The sequence below is a fragment of the Xiphophorus maculatus genome, chromosome 17, assembly GCF_002775205.1.
Source record: "Xiphophorus maculatus strain JP 163 A chromosome 17, X_maculatus-5.0-male, whole genome shotgun sequence".
In the NCBI taxonomy this organism is placed as follows: domain Eukaryota; kingdom Metazoa; phylum Chordata; class Actinopteri; order Cyprinodontiformes; family Poeciliidae; genus Xiphophorus; species Xiphophorus maculatus.
In genome coordinates this window covers 152,501-171,630 of record NC_036459.1, presented here as the reverse complement: position 1 = coordinate 171,630, position 19,130 = coordinate 152,501, and the positions used below count along the sequence as shown (strand labels likewise).

Here is a 19,130-nt window from a genome sequence, read left to right as displayed (position 1 = left end):
GAAACGTCCGGAGGAAGAAACCAGGAGGTTCTGGTAACCATGGCAACCCTGACCTCATAGAAAGTACCCCTGGTTCTGCCTACCGGGGCCTGGCCAGTTCCGGACCGAACCGAGTCTGCAGAAACTGGGCCGGTTCGGTTCTGATTAAATAAATTGAGTAACTAAAAAAAATAAGAGAATAAAAACTTTATTAGCATCAGAGGAAGCTCAGATCCATGAACAGAACCGGAACCGCAGGTGGGCTGAACAGAACCGCACAGCAGCAGAATCATCTGTAGGAAAATAAAACGGAACCAAAAGGTCCAATCCGACCAGAACCAGACGTGTCACATGTCCGCTCCTCGCTCAGTTATTTGGACTTGGAGCAGCTGCTGGTTCTGGAAGCTGGAGACCTTCAGAACCGGGCCGGTCCAAATCACTGAGTTCTAAGTCCATGCTGGACAGAACCAGGAACCAGGAGAACCCGGTTGAGAGTTCTGATGAGCATCCGGTCGGGTTTGATGGAACCTGGATGAAATGACAGCGGTTCTGGAACTCTGGGTCAGGTTCCGGATCGGAATTCCAGATTCATTCCCAGCAGATGGAAAATCTGATTCCACCAGAATTCCTTTACTGGATTTGGTTCTGCAGCGACCCGGATCGGTCCGATGTTCCTCCAGGTTAAATCCGGCAGCTGCCTGCTCAATGCCTGGAAAACCTAGAAAAGTCTGGATGGAAAATCTGGGAAAAGTTTCTATTGGATGTGGGAATCTTGTAGGGAATGTGAAACTTCCCATCAGGGGAATTTTTACCAAATTAAGTTTCTGGGAATATTTTGAGTTTCTCAGATTATTTGGGGATTTTTCTGCATCCTCCTCGTCAAACCAGAAGTTTTTCCGGATACAGTTCCCTTCCTAGTCAGTTGGACTTCCATGTTCATCCCGGAACATCAGTGAAGCGAACGCCGACCCGGCAGAACCCGGCGGTGCTGACCCGGAGGAGACAGGCGAGTCTCATCTGCTCCCGGGACACAGGCGGCTCAGCAGGATTTCGGAGTACACCTGGTTGACCGCTCCGTGAACCCGAAAGGTCGGAGCCTTCGACCCGACTTCCTGTTCCACATCCAGCACGGAATGGCTGCCGGTTCTGGTTCCGGGCTTTTTCCTGGTGGACGCCTCGCCGTCTGCTTGGTCGGAGGATCGGAGCTTCTCCACCTGGAAGGAGAGGAGACGGGATCAGCTGGAAAACTGGAATGTTCTGAACGGCAGGAAGCTGCAGCACTTTGTCAGGATCTTTGAGCCAAATCAGGAAAGATGGAACTGATTCTCTGAACCAGTTCCTTTGTTTTAGAACCGGATCGTTGGAACTTCCTCTGAAAAAAGAATCTGTTGTTTCAGGAAGCAGAAACTTTGTTGTGGACCTGAATCTTTTCTGGAGGAGCCGAAGCGGTTCCCAGGATCTGGACCGTTAGGAGACGAGGAACCTGAACAGCGGTGCTGCTAACAGGAAGGGTTTTGGGTGGTAGAAGTCGAGGAACAGGAAGGCGTCTCTGCAGGTTCCTGGAACCGTCCGACCCGGTTCTGAACCCGAATCCCCGGATGGCGGCGTTGCTTTACCTCATGGAAGTGGCAGGCGCAGCGGCCCTGCAGGAACTCTTTGTATCGACCCACGGTGACGCTGAAGGTGTCCACGGCCTCGAAGCGCAGCCGCCTGGCCGTGGAGATCAGCTCGGCGTTGTCTCTGAACAGACCTCGTATCTCCATCTGCAGGGAAACGCCGTCAGAGATGTGCGCTGCGGCGGGACCTTTCCCTCCGCAGGGAACCTACCAGGCTCAGAGAGCGGATTCCGTCTACAGGGAGGTGGAAGCCCATCCCCAGAGACTTCACCACCACCAGGACTTGGCTCAGAGATTCCCTGATGGGGACAGAGGAGTTCCTCAGGGGCTGCTGTCATGGCCTCTGCATTCTGAGAACACCTGTGGTGTCGGTGTGCGTTTACCTGTCCAATACGTCCTGCACCGTCCTCAGGTGGTCGCTGTTGAGCCACTGGACTCCGCCCACCACCAGCACCGTCTGCTCGGAGTTCTCCAGCGGCCGAGACCTTCGCAGAAACAGAGGCTCAGCCGAGGAACGCGGCGCAACGCAGGAAGCGCCGCGGCCTACTTCCTGTCACCTGTTGATGAGCTGCAGCAGGGCCTGCCTGAAGGTGGGCCTGTGGCTGCCCTCCAGCCAGAAGCGAGGATAGTAGGAGTAGCTGACCTGCGTGCGGCGCCGGTTCAGGTTGCGGTACAGCAGCGTGTGGTGAGCTCTGCCCCAGGCCTGCAGGCTGCCGTTGACCCGCTCCATCAGGAAGAACATCATCCCGCGGTTGGTGGAGTCCCCGATGAACATGACCTAGCAGAGACCGGCCAATCAGCTGGCGGCGCCGACGGTGCGCGGTGCCCCGTCACGTGACCTCACCTTCCTGTTCGCCATGCAGTCCTGCAGCAGGGGGCGCCGCACCAGCGGGTGGTAGCAGCCGTCTGGCTGCCAGACGACCTCCCTCCAATCACAGGTCCTGTTGTCGGAGCAGCTGAGGCAGGGGACGACCCAGCGACCTGACGGACAGGTGAGAGACGGACCCAGGTGAGCCGCCGGTACCGAGGGGGTCCGACCGGGTCCGGGTAAAGAACCGGGACGGGTAAGACCTTTCAGATGGTAGGAAACTCTTCTTCCTGACTGTAGAGTTAGTCTAACGGTTGCTATGGAGACCAGGAGAGACCTGGTTCTCTAGCGTGTAGCATTGTGTTCTCTGGTCTTTCCCATGTTGAGGAGCGACCCGGGTTCTGATGGGAGACGCTACCTGGGACGTGTCCGGAGCCGCAGGGCCGGACGGGACTCTGGGGCAGGAGGTGAGGCTGGAGACCGCAGGACCGACCCGGTTGGACCCGCATGCCGCAGTCCTGCAACAGGGAGAGCAGATAGGGGAGCCCTTCACGCTGCATACATTACCCAGCATGCATTGGGTTGGCTTCTGCAGCATCTCAGCATCAAAGCTTTCATCCAGCCCAGAGGTCAGAGGTCAGATAAACCTCCCCGTCTGCTGCCGGCTTCACAGACGCGGCTCTTCTTCTTCTTCCTCCGCCGCCGCAGTTCTTCGTGGCGGCGCCACATTCAACACGCCGGCGCTGCAGCTCGCAACAAAGTGTGACAAGAAAACTTAACAGGGATTTTCTTGTTCGTACCTGAGCTCAGAGTAAACGCTCGAACTGGGCCGGGCCTGTCATCCCAGTCAGAGATTCTGGTTCCACCGGCTGAAGCTTCCCGGCTCATTAAAGAAACGGCTGCAGCATCAGGAGCCACACAACCAGAATCAATACGGTTCAGTCTGAACCCAAAATGTTCCAGAGATTTTGAAACAAAACAAACCAAAAAACTGAAACATGCATCTTTAAATGAAACAGGAATTTATTCCTCACTGAAGGAATTTCTACATAAAAAAAGAAGAAAAAACTGAAAATATTTGAATAAAGTTGCTTAAAATTCAGACATTTTCCCAACAAACACTTGGGAGTTCAGGAATGTTCTTGGATTTGATCCAAATCTGACTCACTGAAACGGAGGAAAACAGGAATGACAATCAGAAGGAAAATGTTCTGATGAGGACTGGAATTCCAGGTCAGATTCCAGACATGGAGGAATATTTCCTGAATCCTGGAGGAGAGCTGGAGCGATTCATCCGCTCTGAGGCTGGACTCCTTCCTCATGTCCACTTCCTGTCTGCGCCGCTCTGCAGACGCCTCACGTCTAAAGCGGCGTACGCAGGAAAAATGTATCGGCGCCATATTTTACACACAAGTCGGCATGTATAAAAAAGAACGTGGCGTGAAAATGGGGGTTAATATACGCTAACCTTTGACCTGCAGTGAAAATGAGCAGCAGCCACACAAACTTTATCTGTGGACAATAATAAACTACAAAGAGTCAAAACTCAGTAAATCCACAGAAATCTGATCCAGTTATTTAGACCAGGAAGCATCAAACCCCATGATTTTATGATTTTAATATTTTACTGTTTAAACCATGACATTTATCCTCAGACAATAAGCTAACACACACACACACACACACACACACACACACACAGAATAAAGAAAATACAGGATGTGAAAACCTCAATGTAAATAATCATGTTGCTCAGTTTGTGTCTCATAAAGATGAAACTCATCGTCTGAATGCATCTATTTATTCTCACTAGAGAGAAACCAGGGCTGATCAAACAGTTTGATTATTGATCAGGTGATCAGGTGTGGAGACAATCCCAGGTATATCAGTAGCTGCACCAAGGTGAGCCGCTACCTGAGGAGCTTTGGCTCTGATGGAGAACATGGAGCCATTGATCAGAGATCAGATTGATCTGCTGGTTTCTGATCGTTTAGATTCATCCAGACTGATCATCCTGGAGCTCTGAGCAGAACTTAAAGCAGGTACCGGTACCGGTACCGGTCCAGCTGCAGCCGTCCTCCAGTGGAGCCAGAAATCATCTGGACTCTGTAAATGTAACTTCTGCTCCTGATTCCTGGATTCAGAAGACACATTGAAATCCCGGCTGAACGCTCTTTATACTAATTTCCATGAATATGTATTTCTGGAGGCGACAGGCGGAGCAGCAGCTGCTCTGCTTCCTGTAAATCAGGATGACTAGAGGAAAGGTGAGCAGGTCCGATCGGAGCTCGGCTTCATACATCTGGAACTTTTTGTGCGCCGCACTTTTCTAAATTTGTCCTGCGCCAAGTTTTAGTGGGAAAACTGCAAACCTTTAGTGCATGAGGCCCCTGGTCACTTCAGCAAAACGACGATCCTCATTAGGAAAAACATTTCCAGATTTAACCTGGAACTCCAGCTGCTGGAATATGGAAATATATCAGGGAAAACCTGCAACTATTCCAGGTTTGTTGCTGACAGGAATAAAACCAGATCCAGACTTCTGTGTTTCTGGAAGGACTGATCACCATTCATCCACCTTTTTTAGGAAACTTCTGTCCATCTTTTGCAGTTTCAGAAACTGGAAGCTTTTCTGTTTCTCAGAACATCTTATAGCAACCGGCCTGGAAAACCACCTGGAAAACTTAGTTCCCTTCAACTTCAACTCCAGAGCCTCAGCAGGACGGCCCAGACTTCCCTCCAGCTCCTCCAAGGACTCCCGGCCCAGAAACCTGGTTCCTCCACTCAAATGTAAAATGTTATTTTATTCGATTCTAATTAAAGAAGGAATTAAACTTTTTCTTCTGGATTTTTAATATTGTTTAAAATAATTTGTGCTTCTGGTTGGAACTGAAAGTTTCCTTTGGGAACTGAAGCTCTTTAGGTTTTAGGTGTTTTGGGAACTTTGTTGGGAACAGGATGTTGCTGGGGAACCGAGGAACAGGAAGTTCTGTGTTGGGAAGAGGAAACTCTAGAACCATGTAGAATCTGTGGGTCTGGGAAATGAAAGGTCCGGTTTGTGCAGCGCTGCGGTTCTGGTCTTCCTGATCCAGGAAGCTGAAGGACAAAGTTTTCAAATGGGCCAAATGTTTGACTTTGTGCTGGAAGCGTTTCTGTTCTGTCGGACTCGATCCGTCCAGGCCGGACAGAAACACTCACCGTCCGGCGCCGTGATCAAAGCTCCGGACCCGGATCCGCTCGCAGGCCCGTGTAATCCGGATCGGCTCTCATCGGATCATCGCTCTGTTATTCTGGGAATCAGCAAGGGGGGGGGGGACATCACAGCTCAGCAGAGCGAAAGGAACCGGGTCCGGCCGGGTCCAGCCACGCTGCTCGGATCTGTTCTGTGCCTTCGGACAGAGGCTCAAAGTCGTGTTTGGACCGGGCCGCAGCGTTCGGTGCTGGTTCTGTTTCGTCTCTGTTGCGAATCTGGAAAGAAATTCCTGCCGGGTCCGAAGGCCTCAGATGGTTCTGGTCAGCAAAAACGGTTCTGGCAGACGGAACCGCGGAGATTGGAAAAGAAGAAAATGTGAAAACACATAACAGAACCAGAACCCGGGCCGCCCTATAGAACAGAACTGAGTCATCAGCTGTGATGATGCATCAAGGAGATTTTGGACCTTGGTTCTGACCCAGAAGCTGACAGATCTCCACCGGGTTGGTGTCTTTGTGAAAGAGATTCTACAGAACTGACCTGACAGAACCTCCAGAACCGGGCCTGAAGGATCCTGAATGACCCGCTGGAGAAGAGGTTCTGGAAGATGACCCTGTCTGTTTGGATCAGAACCCAACGTTCCCAGGAGAACCCGGTTCTGATCCGGTTCCAGAACTCTGTTCGGTTCTGGTGCCAGTTCTGTTCTCCAGAACTTTAAACTGGATTTCTTAAAACGGGCAGCGGTTCTGATCGGACTGTGGCTGGTTCTGGTCCAGTTTCAGTCATTCTCATTTCTGAATGCAATCAGGACCAAAGCTGCTCTGGACCGACCCGGTTCTAGTTCTGGTTCTGGTCCGACTCGTTTCAAACTCTTTATTTTGAGTCTGTTTCCAGGACGGAACTGTGGCGCCCCCCGCTGGCCGAACCGAGCGGCCTCAGCTCCGGACAGGAAGCAGGAGGTGGACCGAGGGGGTCAGAGGTCACCGTGGGGTCGGGACCCAGAACAGGAGGAAGAGGAGGAGGATGAAGGTTCTGGAGACGTTTCTCCTTCAGTTTTCTGGATTATTCTGAGCTTCTGGTTCTGGATGATCCGTGTTTCCATGGAAAGTTTTTTTATGACGGGAATAAAATCAGCATTAAGAAGTTATTTTTATTTTCTCCTGGATTTGATCTAAACAAAAAAATGTGGTCAGATTTGAGTTTTTTTGCAGTGAACTTTTTATCGGTTCTGATAAAGGTGCTATGATCGATCGGCACCGATCATGATCGGCCGATTTCCGTGAAAAGTGTATGATCGCCAAATCCGATCACCTGCCTCTCCTTCTCAGCCTGCAGCTGCTCTCCTCCTGCCTTCTCGCTGCGCAGCATCAAGTCCTGTAGTGAGGAACTTTAACGCTCTGAGTGAACCGGGACGTTTGCGTGTTGCAACAGGAAATGACCTCGGGGGCGAAACACAACGAATCTAATATGATATTTAAAAACCAAACACTTGATTAATTTGGCTGCATGGAGGCTCAACGGAACCAAAGACGTCCGGATCCAGACAGCAGGTAGAGCAGCGCAGCTTCCAACACGGTCAGAAGGATGAACAATAACTGAAGTCTGGAGCTGCGGAGCGAGACGCCGGTTCTGCTCCGGCTGTTGGACCGCCGCTACTGGAGGTGACATTTCAGACGGAGCCGCTGAACCTCCAGACTGAACTGTCACGGCGAGCAGCAGCTGATTTTAGTTATGTGGTCAAATATGTCTGTTATGTCTAAATTAGTGAATTTATTGCCAGATAATTTAGTATCATTTATAGGAAAAGCGAAAAATTGGCCAGAGATCGGCCTCATGGATGATCAGAATCAGAACCTGATGGGAGCGACCCGGTTTCTGATTTTGGAACATTAAACGTTCAACGCGTCTGACCCGAGTCAGCGGTTCTGTGACCCCCAACCCCTGGCCCACCTGCAGGAAGCTGCAGGTCACATGGTCTCCGAACGCCGGCAGGCTGGGTCGACTCTCGCGGTAAATGTGGACGGTGTAGATCGTCATGACGACGGGACGAGGCTCTGCCCCGTCTGTCACCAGGACGCTGATCTGGCTGGTTCCCATGCCGACCGGGAAGTTGGCTGTCCTGAGGAGGAGAATGGGTCAGAACTGTGAGGTCAGAGGTCAGGGGTCGGGGGGCGGGGCTAACCTGGGTCCTCGGTGGTCGTCCAGTCGGACGACGCAGGCGGCGCTGATGGGTTCCGGTCGGATCCGAACCATCACCGTGTCAAAGGGAACCTCGGCCCGGTACTCCTTCATGGAGGGGTTAAAGGGCGGAGTCAGGCTGAGGGGCGGCTCCGAGTAGATCTGCCTCAGGCGGGGGTCCGAACACGACCCTGGGGGCAGAACGCCGGCCAATCAGGGGGCAGTTTGGAGGATCCAGATTTCTGATTGAAAACACAACCAGATACCGGTAGTTGGGCCGGTTCTGGTCCGGTCCGGTCACTGCGCTCCAGATGTTTCTCACCTCCAGGTGACCCGGACACCGGCTGCTGATTGGTCGGTGGGTTGGCCTCTCTGAGGAGAACAGGTGAGTCATGTGACTGAAGGAGAAAGCAGCTGATTGGCTGGAAGCTTCGGCTGCTCACCTGCTGCTCTGCAGGTGGTGGTGCCGACTGATCCTGAGGAGGAGGAGGAGGAGCAGGCTGGGGGGGGCCGACGAAGATGAGGAAGACAAGGAGGAAGAGGAGGGATGAAGCTGCAGAGAGACACTGATTCAGATCAGCTCCATGACACAACCAGAACCATCAGAACCACCAGAACCAGGTGTACCAGGTGGAAGGGTGACGGCGTCTGCAGCTGCAGGTGGAAGCGCAGCAGGAACAGGAAGTGGTCGTGGTTCAAACAGCTGCTGTGTGTCCCTCTGCAGCCACCGTACTGAAAACAGAGGCTCCAGTTAAAACCCTCAGCAATAAACAGACCAAACTATCCATTAGTCTGTTTTATTTAGTTTGATTCACTTAGTTCTACTTAGTTTGTTTTTACTTAGTTTTATTTAGTTTGTTTAACTTTGTTTTTATTTAGTTTGTTTTATTTAGTTTGTTTTACATAGATTAATTTTACTTAGTTTGTTTTTACTTAGGTTGTTTTATTTAGTCTGTTTTCATTTAGTTTGTTTCACTTAGTTTGTTTTATTTAGTTTGTTTTACTCTGTTTTTATTTAGTTTGTTTTATTTAGTCTGTTTTTATTAAGTTTGTTTTACTTTGTTTTTATTTAGTCTGTTTTTATTTAGTTTGTTTTATTTAGTTTGTTTTATTTAGTCTGTTTTTATTTAGTTTGTTTTATTTAGTTTGTTTTATTTAGTTTGTTTTTACTTAGGTTGTTTTATTTAGTCTGTTTTTATTTAGTTTGTTTCACTTAGTTTGTTTTATTTAGTCTGTTTTACTTTGTTTTTATTTAGTTTGTTTTATTTAGTTTGTTTTATTTAGTCTGTTTTTATTAAGTTTGTTTTATTTAGTTTGTTTTATTTAGTCTGTTTTTATTTAGTCTGTTTTTATTTAGTTTGTTTTATTTAGTTTGTTTTATTTACTTTGTTTTTATTTAGTCTGTTTTTATTTAGTTTGTTTTATTTAGTCTGTTTTATTTAGTCTGGTTTTATTTAGTTTGTTTTATTTACTTTGTTTTTATTTAGTCTGTTTTTATTTAGTTTGTTTTATTTAGTCTGTTTTATTTAGTCTGTTTTTATTTAGTTTGTTTTATTTAGTCTGTTTTTATTTAGTTTGTTTTATTTACTTTGTTTTTATTTAGTCTGTGTTTATTTAGTTTGTTTTATTTAGTCTGTTTTATTTAGTCTGGTTTTATTTAGTTTGTTTTATTTACTTTGTTTTTATTTAGTCTGTTTTTATTTAGTTTGTTTTATTTAGTCTGTTTTATTTAGTCTGGTTTTATTTAGTTTGTTTTATTTACTTTGTTTTTATTTAGTCTGTTTTGCTGCAGCACTTCAAAGCTGATCTGATTCTTTAAGCTGAACTTCAGAGTAAGGTCAGTGAGTTACCATGGCAACAGAAAGCCCAGAGGATCACTATGTTTACATTTCTGTAAACAGATTTTACTTTAAAAGTTGTTTTTTTTTCATTTATTTTATTCCTGGATTGTTATCAGGGACCGCAAACGGCCCCCGGGCCTCACTTTGAACACCTTCCTGCTTCCCGTTGCTACGGCAACACAAACTCACCTGCTGCCTGAGGGTTCCTAAGGACAGGTTGGTCTGCAGGTGTGCTGGCGGCGGCAGCAGCAGGCGCAGGCTGTCCTCCAGGACCCGGTCTCTGGTGATCTGTCCTCTAAAGGCGTCCTCACCCTGAGACGGGACGGTGAGTCCCGGGTCCACCTGGACAGACAGAGACACACTGACCCCTGCTGGACATGCAGTGTAACAGAACCGGTCCTGAGCAGGTACCACCTGGAAGAACTTTGAGACACGCGGGTCAGAACCGGCGTGGCCAGCAGGGGGCGCCAGAGCTCACCTGGACCACAGCTGGAGAGGCGGCACCGCTGAACATCAGAGTGAAGGTGAGCAGCTGGAAGCACAGCAGGCAGCTGGACAGAACCAGAACCGGAACCAGCAGTCAGAACCGGACGGATCCGCAGAGACGAACCTGGGGAGAACCAGGCCTCACCTGCTGCCCGCTGCCGGCTCCTGATTGGTCGACGCCGCCCGCAGCACCGCCACCACCACCCTTTGGACCTGGACCCGGGCCAGCCGGGCCGAGGCTGGGCCGAACCGCTGCAGCAGGAAGGTTCTGATCTGGAGGGCAGGAGGTCAAAAGGTCAGGAGGTTCTACCGACCCGGATCCTCCCAGAGGTTCTGGTTCCTCACCTGGGTCTGCTGGCCTGGGTCGTTCTCGCTGGTCTTCACCACGATGACGTCATGCAGGAAGGATGTCAGAGGGGTCACAGAGGTCACCAGGACAAAGACATTCACCATGGCAACCAGAGCAGGAGAGGGGGCGTGGCCGGGTCTGTCCCGGAAACAGGAAATGGAAAGTTTCACCGTCCAATCGGAAAACATGGAGCTTCCAGGTCCAATCAGACCCAGATCACCTGACGGCCCCATGCTCACCTGTTCTGAGGAAAGAGAGGCTTCTGATTGGATGACCCACAGGACACAGGCCTCATGGGATGATCAGCTTCTACAGAAAGGTCAAAGGTCAAATACTGTGCTGAAGTTGACTTCTGCTTGACCTGGAACAGACCCACCTGTCAGCTGCAGGTAGAAGCGACAGCGACCTTCACCTGCATCTGAAAACGCCTCCATCAGCTCAGGTAGCAGGTTCACCTGTACACACACACACACACACACACACACACACACACACACACACTGGTCAGCTGTGATGTCATCCGGCAGGACTCAGCCTGGACAGGTGAGTCTCACCATCTGATGCTGCAGGTGTGAGAATCTGATCCTCCTCAAGCAGCTCGGTTCTGAAGAACTGAGACACAGCAGGAGGCTCCACCCACCCACACCTGGGACAGGTAGAGGGGAGGAGTCAGGACAGGTAGAGGGTTCCCACAGGGTTCTGTGTTGGTGAAACTCCTCTGTAATCCAGATTGTTCTAGTAAATTACAGGACGTTAAATCCTGAATGACAGAAGTTTTTGCTTTTGGATCAGAACCTCTGAACAGAACTTGATCAGTCGATTATTGATCTGGATCAAATGATCCTCCAGTGATGAAGCTTTTAACCAGGATGTCATTTAATCCTACAGGAACGATAAACATCCATCTTCTCCAACTTGCAGTCCGTTCCGGTTCCGGTTCTGTTGGAGTTTTTCCTCTCCACTGTCGCTACATACATGCTGAGTTTGAGGGATTGCTGCAAAGTCAATGGCAGCGCCCCCTGCTGGTCAGGAGGAGTGATGCTGCAGGTCAGACAGAAATTTGAATCCAATTAGAACAACTAATCCAACTGGGCAGAACTGGGATGAATGGATGATGAAACTGGGATGATTCATTGTGAATTGGAGCCACAGAAATAAACTGAACTGGACTCCAGGCCCAGATCTGGACTCTCTGCAGAACCTCAGCAGCAGAAAGTCCTCTGCCTGATTGTTTCCAGCTGCTGGACAGGAAGTCACATGACAGGAAGTCTCCACCCTGTGTGTGTGTGTGTGTGTGTGTGTGTGTGTGTGTGTTCACCGCTCTGCGTCCTCAGGAAGCTGCTGGTCTCAGCGAATCGGGTCAAATGGACCTGATATCCCATCTGCTGCAGAACCTGCTGGTGCAGCACGACCTCAGGGTCCGACGGGCCGTGGCGACCCATCAGAACCACGGCCTGGCGCCGGCGCTGAGATGACCGGGCCTGAGGAAATATACAGATCGGTTGAAGGTCCAGAACCTGAAACTGGTCCGGTTCTGATCCAGTTCTTCAACAGCCTGAAATCTGCTATAAATAATCAGCATCAGCTGTTTATCATCGACTCCAGAACCAGAACTAGGGTTAGTCTGGGTGGTTCTAACAAACTGAGTTTGTTCTCAGATGAACTGGCTCCAGTCGGTTCTGGTTCTGGTTCAGCTCAGAGGACTGGACCCTCCAGTTTATTTAGCCCACTAGCCAAACATTATTTAAACGTTTATAACGAAGCTAAACTTTTAGCCTCACAGTTTCAAACATTCAGGTTGAAACTGTGGCATCCAAAGTGAAATATGAGATTTCAGGATAAATAATCCCACTGTTGCTGTTCGGTCCGGTTCTGGTCCGGTCCGGACAGGAAGCCGCTGGAGCCGGACCTCCCGCTCCGTAGCGGCTTCAGGAGCAGACGAACCCGGGCCGAAGTTCTGACAGCGCTCCAGAACCAGGAACTCCTCCCACAGGAATATTTTTATCCAGGGTCAAATACCAAGTGGACCCAGCAGAACCTGCGGTCCGGGTTGGCCCGCCCCGCTGCCGCTCATCCCGTTGGAGGATTCGGGTCCTAAAAATATTCCAGGCCGGAAGGAATGCGGTCTCCTCCCGGAGCTTTCTGATCATGTGATCAATAACTGATTAAATGATTTGAACAGGAAGAATCTGTCCTTTTTTCTCCGATTATAACTTTATAGGTTTTAAGAAATCAATTCTGATTTGGACTACTGCCGGTATCTTTTGTTGCGTTAATATTTTATTTACTCGGTATTCTGATGTTTCTCCAGAGCCGACCTGTGGGTGGGAGCTCATCTGCGCAGGCGCAGTTCAGGTGAGTCTCACCTGCGTCTCCTCCTGCAGGGCGTCCAGAGACGAGATCAGTCTCCTAGTCTCCATCTCCTCCGACTCGCTCCGGTTCTGGTTCCGGTTCACCTTCAGGGTCTGGTAGCAGAGGTAAAGCAGCGCGAGCAGCAGAACCAGCGGGGCCGCGCACGCGCGCCGCCGCAGCAGCATCCTGAGGAAGAGGAGGCGAAGCATGAGGAGCGGCTTCACTTCCTCACCTCCACCTGGCGAGGAAGAGCAGCAGCTTCATCCAGGAGGTCCGGGTCTCCGCTCGCTGGGTCCGGGCTGGAGCCGCCGCAGTTCTGGGAAAACAAGCTGGAGCTTCACCATCTGGTTCCAGTTAGTCCAGCAGGAGGAGGAGGAGCAGCTCGGGTTTCACTCTTCCTCTGAACTTTCTAACAACAGCAGCAGATTCAGGAGGTCCGCACCTCCTCTTCCTCCCGAAGGAGTTATTTCTGGAACACAAGCGGCTGGTTAAAGAGACAAACGGATTTTTGGTTCTGTTTCTTATGACCTAAAGACCAGAACCAGAACCGGACAAAGTCCGGTTGGTTCCGTTATTCTAGAAATATTTAGATTTATTGATCCTGGTCAAATGTTTTATGTCTGGCTTTTAATTTCAAAAGGTTTTATTTAAACTCAGTTTCCTCCTGATGTCGTTCAAACTTTTCACATTAAGGCATCGTCCGCACGGGGGCGCTGTTTCCTCGCTAACAGGTTCCACCGTCACAGCATCAAACACCAGAAGAAGCAGCAGATAGAAAACATCCTCAGTTTATTTACCACACACACACACACACACACACTACATTCAGAAACTGTCCATTTGAACCACAGAGGCCTCCATAGTTGTAGTCCAGTAGAGTTTGTAGTTTTTTTAGTTGCAGTGAGGGAGCAAAGTCTGATGGGAAACAGTCCAAACTGCAGAGAAAGAGAAATCGGATCAGAACCAGAGCAGAGGCAGAACCCTGGCCACTGATGATGTCACAGCTCCTGACCTGTGATTGGTCTATTTGTGGCGGCTGCCCCTCCTCTTCATGGCAGCCGTGCACTGGGGGCAGAACCACTTCCCTTTGGGTGCCTCGGTCAGGCCCACGCAGCCATAGTGGAACCACTCAATGGGGCACTGGAGACAGAACCGGGTGAGGACTGGGTCAGAACCAGCCAGGCAACTGGGTCAAAAAGCTGAACATCTGGATACTCACATCTGTGTTGTCACAACCGACCATCTCTCCATAGGAAACCTGCAGCAGACGGATCCAGTTAGACCAGAGCAGAACCAGAGCAGAACCAGAACGTGCGGGCCGCCAACCTACCTGGTTGCAGATGCAGTAGCGCGGCTCATTGGGGTCGTAGGTCCAGTCCACCTGGCTGTTGGCGTCGGCTTCCGGCAGAACCGCGGCCTGCTGGGAAAGCTCCTGGGCCAGCGCCGACGAAGACGAGCAGGAAGACAGCGAGGAAGAGGAGGACGACGAAGACGATTGGTGGTTGGAAGACTTGATGGAGCTCCTGGAACCAGAACAGGCAACCCGATTAGACCCGGTCAGACCTGGTCAGACTCGTCCTGGTGTGGCGGGGGCCTTACTTGGACTTGCGTCCGCGGGAGTCGGAGGCGGCGCTGGGGGTCAGGTTCTGGGTCAAGGTGGAGGCCAGCGCCGATGAAGAGTAGCCCGAATTCTCCCGGGTCAAAGAGAACTCCCGACCCAGCTGGAAGTCGTTGTTCTTGATCGCCTCGTAGCTCGCCTTCAGGCTGGAGGTCCGTCGGCCCTCTTTCATCTGGGAACCAGAACCAGTCAGAACCAATTCAACACTCGACTTTACTGAGTTTAATGTCAGAAAAGACTTTCAGTTTAAACTTGAAGGCCTGATGCTTTTTAAGGCTCCAGTTTGTAACTTTTATAAAAATGTTTTTCCATATAATTGTTCAAACTGTCAATGAACTCACTGACCTCCCAATGCTAACTGCTAACAGGTTTCCTCTGTGGATCATCAGCCTGATGGGCTGCCAGACTCCTCTTACCCCCACCAGGCTAAGTGTCGTCTGTTTATGTTTAACAGCAAACGGCGATTGCTCAGACGGGTTAAGCTAGGTGTATAGTTAAAGTCTCGGTGCAGGTTGTGCTAGCCTGTAGCATCGTTGACCTGATCGCTCTGTGACAGTCCAACCTGCACCTCCATTAAATATGGAAGCCTTATGGCAAGCTGTTGGCATCAATAATGCGAGGCGTGTTGTTGAGTGTCTGATCGGGGATCAGGTAAAAACAACATGCATCATCATCAGTGCTGATCGTTTCTAGTCTTTTCTCCAGATGCCGACAGCTGGTCACCTGAGCCGTGGCTTGGACGGCCTGGGCTGCCGCCATGGTGATGGCGCCGGCTCCGGCGCCGGGCCCGGCAGGCAGCGAGGTCAGGCTGTAGGACGCCAGCGGCTGGGATGGGTTCACACTGTAGACGCTGTTGGTGGACGAGGACGTGCTGTTGGCACGGCAACCTGCAGGTGACAGGGACAGTCAGGACAGGGGCAGGTTCCAAGGTCCGGTTGGGTCCGGGTCCAGTCCAGGTGAGCAGAACCTACCTGGAGTGTTCTCCTTGGAAGCGTCCGACGTGAGTGTGGACAGCAGAGCTTCGGATTTGAACTTCTTCTCTGGAACGTGTTCGGTGGTGTGGTGGGTCGGGGCGCTGTACTTCCTCTCTGGAACAGAACAGAACCGGTCAGAACCGGAACCAGAGCCGGCCTGCAGGCGGGCAGCTGGACTCACTCTCTGAGCTGCTGTGGGAGTGGACGTGGTGGTTGTTGACGGGCTGAGACGGGCTGTCCATCTCCAGAGACCCTGAGGACAAAAGCAGAACAAGTCAGCCGACCCGGACCGCCAGAACCCAGACCGCCAGAACGGGTCGGACCGGGGGACTCACGTCTCTCCAGGATCTCGGTGATGCCAGCATTGTCGGCCTCCAGCTCCATCTTAAACTTGGCCAGTTCCTGGTCCAGTTTCCGCAGGTGCCGGTCCACCTGAGGACAGAGACAGGACAGGAAGCCGAGAAGCTGAGCTGGACTGACAGAACCGGGCTAGGCGGTCAGAACCAGGCCCGATCACCATTAGTGGAGATCAGCGGAACATCTCACCAGATCATAAATCTGATTGGCCAGCTGCACCTTCTCATCAGCGTCCTCCAGAGCTTTGTAGTAATCCTGAAACAGAAGAACAGCAGACGTTCACCAGAACAGAACATCTGGAAGGTTCTGGGTCCAGCTGCTCCCACCTTCTTGATGATCTCCATCTGCTCCTCTCTCCACTCCGGCTTGTTCTTCTTGGCGTTGAGGAAGAACTCTGTGACCTTCTGCTCCAGCTGGTCCGTGGCGTCTGAAACAGGAAGAGAAGCTCTGAAGAGAACCAGGCAGAACCGGTTGATCCATTGGGGAGAACAGCATCCATCCCAACAGCAGAACATCTCGGAACCTGCAGCGTGTTGATCTGAACCAACCACATTCGGATTCTACGGGTTCTGCTCTGGCGGCAGCAGAACATCCACTCAGGTTGTGACAGTGGGGAGCTGAGGTCCTGTCTGGGTTTCTTCCAGCTGCAGCTTCTCGTTTTAGAAAACTTGAGTGTGAGAAACGCGTCATTTAAAGAGAGAGTACCTGTACTTTCAGTTTGCTTTAAAGCTAGATTATTAATTACAAGATTTACGGCAATACTTTTAAAAACTGGTCAAACTAGAATAAATTTGCCTCACTGTTTCCTAATTTCCTCTTTAATTCTTCTGGTTTTTAATGTGATTTTAAGTAACAGAGCAACACAGAGTGACTCCATTTAGCAAGAAAATCCAGTAGAACCCGTTAATCAATTTACTAAGAACAAAATAATCAATGAAAGAAATCCAGAAGACGGAAGCCATGGAGGAGACAAAGCTAGCAGAAGAAGGCTCTGCTACTTTTTAACCTACATCCAAACACCGAGAGGAGGAAAACCAACACCCCACATCACCCTGAACACACCTTCCCCATGGTCAAACAAGGTGGTGGCGGCATCATGCTGTGGTGGATACAAACACACACCACACTTTTCAGATTTTCTCTGTAGAAATGTTGAAAAGCGTGATATCTGTCAGAGTTCTGCACCATGTTGTGCTGTTTTGTCACATAAAATCCCAGGAAAACAGACTGGAGTTTATGTTTAGTCAGATATTTATGTAATAGATCAGTGGTTCTCAAATGGGGGTACGTGGAGGTACTGCAGGGGGTACGTGAAGCTTTTCAAAATATCTTTAAAAAATCAGTAGGCTCCTCATAATAAGTCTTGGGAAAAATTATTTTGTAAAAAGTTCGATAAAATATAAATGTGTGTTCATGCACTGAATTGTATATTCAGTATTTAGTTTCAATATCCTTTAAAATAAAACGGTTTGACTGGTTTTATACCTTCCTGGTGGTCACCGTCTTCTGTTTTTCTTTTTTGATTAACCATGCAATGTTTGCAATATGGATGTATTTGTCAGGTTCACTGATATAAGTTGTTTGGCTTTAATAAATCAGACAGTGATTTTACAGCACTGTACTTCTTTTTAATTCCAAAAATGTTTTGCCCGTGTCAGGGGGTACTTGACTAAAAATATATTTTTAAGGGGGTACATCACTGAAAAAAGTTTGAGAACCACTGTAATAGATCACTGAAAAGGTTGACAGCTTTTAAAGACACCATCTTTGTCATTTTATTCTAACCGAGTTTTCAAGGAATAAATAAAAATGTTTATTTAGAGTATAAACCAGCTGCAGCAGTTCCTGGTGTGTGTCGGTCGGGGGCGCTGCTGGGTCTACAGAGCCTGTAGAAAATGCTAGTTTTAAAAGCTGAATCTTAGTATCAGCGCTAACTAAAACCTCCCTTGTTTTGACTCAAGTTCTCTCTGAGGGTTACACCGTGGCTCCGTGTGTGTGTGAGACGGTGTGTGTGTGTGTGTGTGTGTTTGTGGACCGTACTCTGAACCTGCAGGTCCATCTCCCTCATTTCCGTAAACCTGTCGCGGAGGTCCATGGGAAGCTGCTCGATCACTGCGGGAGGAGAAAAACAGGACGTTAACGGTCCGACCGCCAAATGCGATCCATCTACCGCTTATTGAGCCCCAAAACCCCGCAGCCGCTCAGCCACAGCCCCGTACTCACTCTCCAGGTAGTCCTCCAGATACAACATCCTGCTGCTTTTAACCTTTTAGTCGTTTTTATCGACAAAATTCGTCTTTCAAGATGGCGCCTCCAGCCGTGGACTAGCTCAGAAAAAAGACCCTAAAAATAGAAGCAGGAACGCATGACGTCAATTGCCTCCTGTCATCTGATTGGTTTGAAAAAAATAATGAATTTTGATTCGCGGGGTTTCGTGCTATTGCATCATGGGAGCTGTAGTTTTCTCCATTTCATAATCTACCCAGAAGTCCAGATTTTTTCCCGTTGTTCGATGTATTTTAGATGAGGAATAAAATGTTTTTCATATTCCTGTTTCGATTCACAGCGACAGACTGAATCTGGTTCCTGAAAGCCTTAATGTTTCACAGTTTTTATTAACTTTATATGTTTCTTATTTTACTCTTAAAACTCAGCATGTTTACATACGGAATAACTATATTATTTCTATAGTATATTTTTATAATAGCCTGTAGTATATTTCATATTTGCTGTTATACCTATTGGATTGTTACTACAATTATTATCATTATCATAACAAATTAAAAATTAAATAAATACTTTATTGTTCCCAAAGGGAAATTAAATAAAAAAGCTATAGGCCTACAAGTGTTTGTTGTTATTATTATATTTCTTAGCTTGGTCACTATTGTTGTCCTGCTACATTTCATGGTTTCACTACTTCCTATTGATGTTTTAACTCCAAGAAAATTAAATGTTGTCGTAACTCAGAGTTGTGGGCGGCGATACTGTTGCCGTCTGCAGTAGCAGTCAGCCTCGGGGAGAATCTGAAGAGTCCTCTGACTGAAGGCTGTCTGTCCTGACATGCTAACAGCTCAACAGAAACAGCGACGAGTCCTGGATGAAACCATCAGCTGTCGGCAGCGCTGCTAATTCATAAAACCCTGAAAATATTCAAACCTGATTCTGGATGAAATATTCATTTCAGAGTCAGAGCAATAAGTTCAATTAAAACATGACTTTAAACCGGATTAATCTGCAGAGATTTAAACCAGCTAATGGCTCGTAGTTTCCATGGTGACGGGATCTCACATAATCAACCAATAACTGAGAGATCAGTTGGATCAGCGCGGCGCGGTGTTCTGTTTTCAGTTAATGGGAATGGATGACATGTCCTCAT

At 49.1% G+C, this 19,130-nt stretch overlaps 3 protein-coding genes across 4 annotated transcripts in view; 1 reads left to right on the top strand and 2 right to left on the bottom strand.

The window, feature by feature from the left end:
* Window positions 1-171: 171 nt before the first annotated feature.
* Window positions 172-13,477, bottom strand: cped1 (cadherin like and PC-esterase domain containing 1). Of its 2 annotated transcripts, none has more exons than XM_023350320.1 (21): window positions 12,817-13,477; window positions 11,769-11,931; window positions 11,005-11,096; window positions 10,827-10,905; window positions 10,690-10,759; window positions 10,447-10,588; window positions 10,247-10,374; window positions 10,094-10,166; window positions 9,805-9,957; window positions 8,402-8,506; window positions 8,218-8,327; window positions 8,097-8,146; window positions 7,779-7,965; window positions 7,547-7,715; window positions 2,822-2,921; window positions 2,440-2,576; window positions 2,153-2,373; window positions 1,979-2,080; window positions 1,807-1,894; window positions 1,596-1,742; window positions 172-1,193 (listed from the first exon to the last, which is right to left on the bottom strand). In XM_023350320.1, exons 1-21 carry the CDS (start codon window positions 13,009-13,011, stop codon window positions 993-995), a joined length of 2,712 nt encoding a protein of 903 aa, XP_023206088.1. In that variant the 5' UTR covers window positions 13,012-13,477; the 3' UTR covers window positions 172-992. The 2 variants fall into 2 exon arrangements, with proteins under 2 accessions (XP_023206088.1, XP_023206089.1); XM_023350321.1 differs by having other exon boundaries at window positions 10,690-10,756.
* A 97-nt stretch (window positions 13,478-13,574) lies between these two features.
* ing3 (inhibitor of growth family member 3) lies at window positions 13,575-18,090 on the bottom strand. The gene is made up of 13 exons (XM_005812684.3): window positions 17,975-18,090; window positions 17,792-17,863; window positions 16,078-16,178; window positions 15,941-16,006; window positions 15,730-15,826; window positions 15,576-15,647; window positions 15,392-15,508; window positions 15,144-15,307; window positions 14,402-14,592; window positions 14,133-14,325; window positions 14,022-14,060; window positions 13,815-13,942; window positions 13,575-13,737 (listed from the first exon to the last, which is right to left on the bottom strand). The coding sequence occupies exons 1-12, from the start codon at window positions 18,000-18,002 to the stop codon at window positions 13,826-13,828; spliced, it is 1,257 nt and encodes a 418-aa protein (XP_005812741.1). The 5' UTR covers window positions 18,003-18,090; the 3' UTR covers window positions 13,575-13,737; window positions 13,815-13,825.
* A 421-nt stretch (window positions 18,091-18,511) lies between these two features.
* The window catches only part of tspan12 (tetraspanin 12), a 10,380-nt gene continuing 9,761 nt past the window's right edge, over window positions 18,512-19,130 (top strand). Inside the window, exon 1 of the mRNA XM_023350327.1 lies at window positions 18,512-19,130. This exon is cut by the window's right edge and continues 580 nt beyond it. The gene's annotated coding sequence lies outside the window, so the exon portion shown is untranslated.